This window comes from Trichechus manatus, unplaced genomic scaffold (assembly GCF_000243295.1).
Source record: "Trichechus manatus latirostris isolate Lorelei unplaced genomic scaffold, TriManLat1.0 scaffold00074, whole genome shotgun sequence".
NCBI classification, from domain to species: domain Eukaryota; kingdom Metazoa; phylum Chordata; class Mammalia; order Sirenia; family Trichechidae; genus Trichechus; species Trichechus manatus.
Genome location: NW_004444010.1, coordinates 10,212,661 through 10,222,884, shown reverse-complemented (window position 1 = coordinate 10,222,884; position 10,224 = coordinate 10,212,661). Strand labels below are relative to the sequence as shown.

At 41.1% G+C, this 10,224-nt stretch overlaps 1 protein-coding gene across 2 annotated transcripts; it reads left to right on the top strand.

Annotated features, from left to right (window-relative positions):
- The first annotated feature begins 8,302 nt into the window (after positions 1–8,302).
- Positions 8,303–9,636, top strand: ACTBL2 (actin beta like 2). 2 transcript variants are annotated; one of them, XM_004380488.1, is made up of 2 exons: positions 8,317–8,445; positions 8,572–9,447. In XM_004380488.1, exons 1-2 carry the CDS (start codon positions 8,317–8,319, stop codon positions 9,445–9,447), a joined length of 1,005 nt encoding a protein of 334 aa, XP_004380545.1. The 2 variants fall into 2 exon arrangements, with proteins under 2 accessions (XP_004380544.1, XP_004380545.1); XM_004380487.2 differs by having other exon boundaries at positions 8,303–9,636.
- The last annotated feature ends 588 nt before the right edge of the window (positions 9,637–10,224 follow it).

Genomic DNA, 10,224 nt, shown 5'->3' with positions numbered 1-10,224 from the left:
AGAAGCCAGACTATATGAAGAACATGGCATCAGGATTGGAGGAAGACTCATTAACAACCTGCAATATGCAGATGACACAAGCTTGGTTGCTGAAAGTGAAGAAGACTTGAAGCACTTAATGACGAATATCAAAGACCACGGCCTTCAGTATGGATTACACCTCAACATAAGGAAAACAAAAATCCTTATAACCGGCCAATAAACAACATCATGATAAATGGAGAAAAGATTGAAGTTGTGAAGGATTTCATTTTACTTGGATCCACAATCAATACCCATGGAAACAGCAGTCAAGAAATCAAATCACATATTACATTGGGCAAATTTGCTGCAAAAGACTTCTTTAAAGTACTAAAAAGCAAAGATGTCATTTTGAGGACTAAGGTGTACCTGACCCAAGCCGTGATATTTTCAGTCGCCTCATATGCATGTGAGAGCTGGACAATGAATAAGGAACACTGAAGAATTGATGCCTTTGAATTATGATGTTGGCAAAGAATATTGAATATACCATGGACTGCAAGAAGAACAAACAAATCTGTCCTGGAAAAAGTACAGCCATAATGCTCCTTAGAAGGGAGGATGGTGAGATTTCATCTCATGGACTTTGGACATGTTATCAGGAGGGACCAGTTCCTGGAGAAGGACATCATGCTTGATAAAGTAGAGGGTCTTGGAAAGAGAGGAAGACCCTCAATGAGATGGATTGATTGACACAGTGGCTGCAACAATGGGCTCAAGCATACCAATGATTGTGAGGATGATGCAGGACCAGGTAGTTTGTTCTGTTGTACACAGGGTCGCTATGACTTGGAACAGACTCAAGGGCACCTAACAACAACGGATTTCATTGGTTATCAAGTGTTTTCACCTCACCTCTGTAACCTGGTAGTTCAAGTCCATCTTACTTGGCTTCTACTCTTGCTTGCTTTACAAAAAAAAAAAAAATCAAACCCATTGTTGTCAAGTCAATTCCGACTCATAGCAACCCTATAGGACAGAGTAGAACTGCCCCATAGGATTTCCAAGGCTGTAACCTTTGCAGAAGCAGACTGCCACATCAGTCTCCCACGGAGCAGCTAGTGGATTTGAACCGCCAACCTTTTGGTTTGCAGCTGAGCACTTAATCACTGTGCCACAAGGCACTCCTTTGCCTGCTTTAAAGACCATCCAATTTTACCCACTTGTTCTCCCAGGTTCACCCTACTCCCTTCATCGCAGTGCTTGCCCCACTTTCTCACACCTTGGCATATCATGATCAAATCTGTATGTTTGAAAACAATGCCATTTCATGTCTAAAAACTTACACCTGGTGGGCTTCACTGCCCACGGCTTGCAAGTTTTTACTTTTTACTGGTTCATCACTTATTCGTACTATTCCCTCCTGAAATCATTCTTTTACTGTTTTCTTATTTTATATAGTAGTAGATTTACCTCTTTGCCTATAATGTCTTTTTTTCTCAGTCCAGGTTCTACTTGCCATTTTTTTCCTCCATTTTGATGTGTAAGATGCCCTGAGACATTAACGTAGAAGACCATGCCGCAGTTCTTTAGAATTTTTTTTTTCTTTTGATTTCCATATTCACCCTGGTCTCCACTCCCTCAGCGAGGGACTAAGAGGATATTAGGACACTTTAAGAAGATGTTTCCCAAAAGGGACGACAAAGACATCATAGGAACAGTCCTAGTATGGCTGCCTCTCTCACTGGGTACCAGCCAGATACCCCAAGATCATTCTGTTAGCCCGCTGTCAGTCAGAGCTTGGGCTCTGAAATTGGTCTGCTTGGGTTCAGATCCTGACTTTGCCACTATTTCTCTGTGTAGCTTTGGTCAGTTTACTCTTTAAACTTTAGGATTGCCCAGTCTTGCATGTTTGAGTACATCATTGTGGATATTGGGCCAATTCATCTCACCAAAGGTCACCCTCACCCTTACTGGCCCTCTACTTCACCAAACATGATATACTCCTCTAGGGGCTGATCCCTTCTGATGATATGTCTAAAGCACACATAAGGCTTTCATTGGCTGATTTTCAGAAGTAGATCACCAGGACTTTCTTCTTAGTCTGTTTTAGTCTGGAAGCTCCACTGAAACCTGTCCACACTGGTGACCCTGCTGTTATCTGAATTACCAGTAGCATAGCTTCCAGCATTATAGCAACACAGAAGCCACCACAGAACGACGAACTGACAGAGGGGTGGTGGAAAACTTCAGTTTAGTCCTTCTAAAATGGGAATGACAACCCTAGGTACCTCGCAAGTGTTGTAGTGAGGATTAAACAAACATGTATGTAAGTGAAACACTTAGCATAAAGACGGGCACCCACTAAGTGATGAGTAAACACTACTTTTATCATTAGTCTCCCCATCTTTCAGGATCAGAGCATAACTTGGAGATTTTCTCAGTTTTGGATAATATGTGGTTCCCAACGGCAATGGCTGAGCTGCTGTGAATATCGAGGTTTCCAGCTGCACAATCTTCTGTTTTTTTCCTTCTCTTTCCTTAAAGTCAAGACATCTTCAAAAGATTCATCTACCACCTACAGGAATCTATTCCTCCTCTTAACAACTTTTGTTTACAAATTAGTTGAACTCAATCAGCTAAAAGTTAATCTATGACACATTTTACAAGTTATAGTTTGAAAGAATTGTTATAAAAATCCTTTCCCTGTCCTTTTAGAAGTCAGGGGAGACCCATTACCTTGTGGAGTTAAAGTTGGTTTGTTCACAGAGTGTGGGCTGGGAGCTGTGGTGGTCAGCTTCACCATTAAAACAATTCTTTTACTCAGATTTTTCTTCCAAGTACATCCTGGAACTAGATATACCTCACCAAAGCCACTTTGTCCTCTCCCCTCCCTACGTCTCCCTCAGGAAATAGATGAGTCTGGTTTTATTTGGTCAGAGCCTTGGTGGCACAGTGGTTAAGAGTTCAGCTGCTAAACAAAAGGTCAGTAGTTCAAATCCACCAGCCACTCCCTGGAAACCCTATGGAGCAGTTTTAGTCTATCCTAAATGGTCGCTATGGGTTGGAATCAACTCGACGGCAATGGGTTTTGTTTGTTTGGGTTTTATTTGGGGGAAGGAGGTTATATTGTCGTACTTTTTAAATCTTCATGTTGTTTTTTGACAAAGTTTTATATATTAAAATAATATACAGAAAAAACTATAGACTATTATCAGCAGTTATTATTGGTGAATTTGTCATTTATTAGAAATAATTAAGGCAGTATTTTACAGACTTCTCTGGAGTGATCAATTACAATTCATAAATTATCACGACTAAGCCATTTTATCAATATAAAATATAAAGATTAGTATTTAACCACAAAATAAATGAGCTTTTGAAACTTTTAAAAAGTCATCAACTGTATCTATTAATGAACAAATAATAGAGCATAATAAAAAAATCACACTACCTATGCATCCACATATCTGTTTACTAAACTTGTATCAAATCGCCACTAACAGCAGAGAAGAGTTGAAAGATATTCTCAGAGCAATCACCACAGAGGGAGAGGTAGACATGTGTAAAACCTTCAAAGTGCTGAAGGAGAGAGTGTGATACACAAGGAAGAACGGCGTGAGGACCATCGTAGCCGACTTCCTTGTTCTAGATTAGATCCCTAGGGTGGTGGCAGAAAGGAGCCTCATTAAAACTCTGTTTTAGCAGTTTGGTTGAGATGAGAATGAGGAACAGGAGGTAATCACTATGATAAAGCCTCTAGTCTGGTCTCCTGTGCCCCAAGGGGAAATTACATCCAATTCTGGAGTTCCTCTCCCTTCCTCTGTCCTGTTAGGATCCAGACTCCTTTCCCAAGCCACTAAAAGACTTGCTAATACTTAGGTAGTGACCTAGTTCCAAAATACATGCTTAATTCCCTGATTTCATCCAGTTTGGTGGTGCTTGTGCCTGCAGCATTCCCTCCATTGGCTGCCGGCAGCCCCCATTCATCCTCTGAGACTCAGGTCAGGGTTCATCTTCCCGAGGCCTCTCCCATCCGCTTCCTCTAACTCTGTGGTTCAGATGCCCCTCACTCTATCTTCATATCATCCTGTTCTCCTCTCTATACAGCTACTACACTGCATTACCGTTATCTGTGTATAAAAACTAATCATTTGCCATTGAGTCGACTCCATTGCCCTACTGGGTTTTCAGTGGCTGAATTTTCAGAAGTAGATTGCCGGGCCTTTCTTCCAAGGTGTTTGAGGGTGGACTCAAACCTCCAACTTTTTGGTTAGCGGCCAAGCACTAAAATGGTTTGTACCACCTGAGGACATTATCTGTGTATAACCTCAAAAAAAAAAAAAAAAAAAAAAAGCCAAACCCACTGCTGTCAAGTCTATTCCTACTCATAGCGACCCCATAGGATTTTCAAGGCTGTAAATCTTTACGAAAGTAGGCTTTTTCTCCCGTGGAGTTGCTGGTGGTTTCAAACAGCTGACCTTTAGGTTAGCAGTCAAACACTTTAACCACTGCACCATCAGGGCTCCTTTATCTGTGCCTATTGGGGCAACATTCAAAATATTTAACAACTGGTGTAACACAGGCAGCACCCAGTGACTTGTATGGCCAATTGCTTCATACCAGTGCAGAGCAGCTACATGTCACCTTGGTGGGAGCTGACTTTCACTCACAAGACAGTAAACCCTTTAAAAATAGGTACTGTGTTTTTATTCATTGTTATGTCACCAGCACGTGGCACATGGGAGATGTTTACTAAATGCTGATCGATTGAATGAGTAAGTCTAAGGTTATTTTGCAAAGGCAAGATGACAAGCAGCTTGTGATAAGGTGTAGCATCACTGCTTTCGAGGGATCTCAGCTTACTGTCCTTACATATACCGCCCCTATCCAAGTCTTAAAGGAGTCCTGGTGGTCCAGTGATTAAGTGCCACGCTGCTAGCCAAAAGGTCAGGGGTTCGAACCCACCAGCCACTCTGAGGAAGAAAGACGAGGCAGTTCGCTTCTGGAAAGATTTACAGGCTTGGTAACCCTATAGGGCAGCTCTACTCTGTCCTACAGGGTTGCTAAGAGTCGGCCTTGACTCAACAGCAATGGGTTTGGTTTTTTTTTATTATCCACGTCTGACTCTAGTTTTGTATATTCGCATGATAGTCAAACTAGGCAACATGTAAAGGAAAATAATATTCTGGCCATCCAGAAGTTAACCATAGAGACCACGATAGCAACAAACTAAACATTTGCATATTACTATCAAGTACCTTCAGCAACAGCCACCCAGAGCCCAGTATTTGCAAACCTATCTTTCTATGTTTCACTCACAAATTCTCAATATTTTTTTTAATTTAACCAGCCCAACAGAAGATATTTTTAAATGGTAGCTGAATTATGATATGTGTCTCTTGTATTATAGAGGGGTAATTGAAAGAGCCTAAGCTTAGGTGGCACAGTGGTTAAGAGCTCAGCTGCTAACCAAAAGGTCAACAGTTTGAATCCACCAGCCGCTCGTTGGAAACCCTATGGGGCAGTTCTACACTGTCCTATAGGGTCACTATGAGTCGGAATCAACTCGATGGCAATTGGGTTTGGTTTGTTTCTTTTTATGGTGGTTCAATGGTAGAACTCTTGCCTCCCGTGCAGGAAACCTGGTTAGATTCCTGGCCAATGCACCCATGTGCAGCCACCATCCGTCTAACAGTGGAGGCTTGTGTGTTGCTATGATGCTAAACAGTTTCAGCAGAGCTTCCAGACTAAGACAGACTAGGAAGAAAGGTCTGGTGATCTACATCTGAAAATCAGCCAATGAAAACCTTATGAATCACAACGGCTGAGCCACGTTTCATTCCATTGTGTGTGGGGTCATCACGAGTTGGGAGCTGACTTGATGATAGCTAGAAACAACAAGCTTATTTTAAAAATACGCAATTGATGGAATTTTTTTTTTAGGACACCAGAATTTAAAACAAATTCTGGAAGGTCTTCTACTAAAATCACAAATCATCCTCATCTCCAGGGTACCCATTATGCTGTGAGGACTTAGTACTGAAGAGCAGACGATTCATGGGCTATTCTAAGAACGACACTAAGTAAATCTGGAATCTAATGGTTATGCTTGGCACTACTTGGCCTCCTCCCTTCTCTGTGGGAAGCTTTGTTTCATATTCCAGACTAGAGCATTCATCAGTGCGAACCTGTGCTAAGTGCAGTGTGTGTTTTCTTTTTACTTTTGTAGGATGTGCATATGGTTTGTTATGGAACTTAGAAGAAAAAAAAAAAAAAGACATTCCAGATGCATCATCCTGTAACAATAAAATACTGTTTTAATCAAAAGCTTGGTTGTACTACATGAAAAAGAACTTCACAAAACCATTCAGTGTAAGGGTCTGAGGATAAGTTCTTAAATGCTGTTGAAGGAAGAATTGATTTTGCAGTTATACAAAAGATTAAAGGAAAGGCCAATCCTGGTGGGACAAAAAAAGAAAATATAATAGATCTTGTGGTGAAACACACGTTTTACCATTGTTGATTTTCTGTGGGAAAGCACATTACAGGGGGAAAGCACTGGATAAATAATTCTATATCAAGCTGTAGACAAAGAGAGCTGGACACTCACGGCCTGGAGTTAACATGAGTCTCCAAGAAGCTCATGGGCAAAAGCACCAGCTAGTTCTCCTGGCTTTAAACTGGAAGGTGAATTTCTGTCCAGTACCACAAGACTGCTGCTACCTCTCACAAAGTGACTGTTACTGAATGAATGAATGAATGAATGAATGAACCAAAATAATGGGATTTTGGAAAATTCAGATATAGGCATTGAAAATTGCTTTGCTTTACTGAAGAGCTGACCGGGGAGATTATATCGCAGTTAGATAACATATATGGGAGTAAAAGTAATGAGTTTTCTTCTTATTGTTTCTTTATAACAACATTACATGTCTTACACTTTTATCATGGTACACATTTTACCAGGCTCTCTATATATCTGTATTGAAAATAAAATCCAAACAAACTGCTCCTTTGAAGTCATCACAGTATTAAAAAAAAAAAAAAAAAACAACTCATTGCCATCGAGTGGACTCCGACTCATAGAGACCCTATAGGACAGAGCAGAACTGCCCCATAGGGTTTCCAAGGAGAGCCTGGTGGATTCGAACTGCCAACCTTTCGGTTAGCAGCTGTAGCACTTAACCACTATGCCACCAGGGTTTCCGATCACAGTATAATACACCCTAAAATGGTAGGAAAGCTAATACTGTTCCAATTCTATAGATTTTAGTAACTACGGAGAGGTTTGGTGTTATACCATATGAATCTTGAAGATCGAAATATTTTAAAGATAGGTTCAAACATGTTTTTTAGATTTATCATATCATTTACTTTTGTTTATTGTGTAAATCACAAGTTATTGCATATGAATAAATAACATTTTTATAATCTGAATTTTAACTAATAAATCATGCAAGTTAATTGGACGTTCAGCTTCTATGTAGTCAACAGGGACACAACAAACATAGTTCTATGAACAACGTTTAGACATAGTAACTGCCTAATAAAATTTGGTTATTAGAAATATAAATCAAGGAAAGGAAATCTTTATTGATCACTTTATTTCCTTTACTTGATCTCTGGTAGATTAGAAATTCATCAAATATCCCCCAAATTTGCACTAGACAAATGCATTATATTTAACAGCTGTCAGGCCACGCTTGGCCCGTCATTATTTTTAATTAAACCAGTTTTTACCAGGATGACATCCCGTAGTATTAGGAATGTAATGGAGAAGAAACTCTTGGAAAAGTGATGTTTGCAGAGTAGGACTCTTCATAAGAACAATACATTAAGAACGAAAAGTTAAAGTGTAAAGATAATAGACCCAGAGGGTAAACTGAGGAGGGAGTGGTTCTTCCGGCAGTGTTACCTACACGTAGCGCTGGCTCTCTTTCATCTTGCTTTTATATTCCCCATTGCATCATCGCAGTTATCTAGAGACTGTGCCAATAAACTGACAGTCATGTGTGGGTTGCCTTATTACAGTAAGCTGAGATTCGGCCTCTTGGAAGCCAATCTTATCTTTATGAAAAAAAAGTCTATTAATCATTTATATAATCATCATCAACATCATCATTAATACCTCAAAGACAACCCCACCCAGAAGTGCTGGGAATTGGTAGGATAGGATATGGGTGGGACCTGTGTGCTCCTTTAAATACCTGTTGTCACAGCACAGGCTCCCTTCTTGGACGGCAGTTCTGGAGTGTTTAAAGCCTGTTCAGTCTCTCTCTTGCACACCCAGAGTCTGGTGTTTACTCTGTATTTAACCTCTGTTCACCCCTCTGGAAGATTCCAGCCAGCACCATGACTGATGACGAGTTGTCTGCCTTGGTGGTGGATAATGGCTCAGGGATGTGCAAGGCAGGCTTTGGTGGTGACGATGCCCCCCGGGCAGTGTTTCCATCCATGGTGGGGCGGCCCCGGCACCGGGGGGTCATGGTAGGCATGGGTCAGAAGGACTGCTATGTGGGAGATGAGGCCCAAAGCAAGAGAGGCATCCTGACCTTGAAGTATCCCATTGAGCATGGAGTGGTCACCAACTGGGATGATATGGAGAAGATCTGGCAACACACTTTCTACAATGAGCTCCGCGTGGCACCAGATGAGCATCCTATCCTTCTCAGTGAGGCACCCCTCAACCCCAAGATCAACCGGGAGAAGATGACTCAGATCATGTTTGAGGCCTTCAACACGCCGGCCATGTCTGTGGCTATCCAGGCTGTACTGTCCCTCTATGCCTCGGGCCGGACCACAGGCATTGTGATGGATTCTGGCGATGGGGTCACTCACACTGTGCCAATCTATGAGGGTTATGCTCTGCCCCATGCCATTCTACGTCTAGATTTGGCTGGCAGAGACCTGACCGATTACCTCATGAAGATCCTGACAGAACGGGGATATAACTTCACCACCACAGCTGAGCGTGAGATTGTACGTGATGTCAAAGAGAAGCTGTGCTATGTGGCCCTGGACTTTGAGCAAGAGATGGTCAGTGCTGCTGCATCATCATTAGTTGAAAGAAGCTACCAGCTTCCTGACGGGCAGGTGATCACTATTGGGATTGAACGCTTTCGATGCCCTGAAGCCATTTTCCAGCCTTCCTTTCTGGGTATTGAGTCCAGTGGGATCCATGAGACGACTTTCAACTCTATCATGAAGTGCGATGTGGATATTCGAAAGGGCCTATATGCCAACACCGTGTTGTCTGGAGGCAGCACCATGTACCCTGGCATCACTGACAGAATGCAGAAGGAAATTGTAGCCCTGGTACATAGCACCATGAAAATCAAGATCATAGCTCCTCCAGAGCGGAAGTATTCTGTGTGGATTGGAGGATCCATTCTGGCCAGCCTGTCCACATTCCAGCAGATGTGGATCAGTAAGCAGGAATATGACGAGGTGGGACCTCCCATCGTTCATAGAAAATGTTTCTGAATGGACTTCCATGTTAATGGGTGTTCATTTTGCCTTTGTGTTTTCCTAGGTCATAATGATGGTACTGCTTTTAACCCATCTTCAATAGAGTCAAGGTAAACAGTCCACAGTTCCTAGTGTCTAAGCCAGCAAACCTCCATCTCTCCATTAAGTACGGTGGGCCCTTACCAGTTTACTACATCTTGACCTCCCTCAAGGAGAATTCTGATACCATATTCTATTTTCTCCATCTATAGGGTTCAAAGAAATATAGACCAAAGAAACAAGTGACAAGGAGCAAAATAATGGAAATGTCACTGCAGAGTGGATAACTAGAATTTCCAAGCTCTAAACAACTAGTTCTTGCTTAAAGTATTTCACAATAGCGGTCTGTATAAATCTGTAGAAAAAATGTGTGCTTATATTTAGCAAAGATGTCTTATTCGTTAAGTTTTTCTTTATTTACTTTCCTTCTTTGTATAGAGATAATGAATTATATAGGTCAATAATATCCATATATAGATAAACACCAGGGAAATAAAATGTTATATCTTAAAATGTACTGATATATCTGGCTATCTGAACAGCTAATGTGAATTTATTTACTCTCTAACAGTCACTATTTTAGTAGGTCCATGTATAATTGTTTCTTTTGTTAATTATGTATAATGAAACAGCCAATGTTTCCTCTAAAGTAGTTTATAAATCAACTAAATTTTCATGTGCAGTGTGTAATCCTGCTGGTATTACTTTTTGAACCTTGTTATACTTGTAAAACAGCAAAACTACAGAGAATTC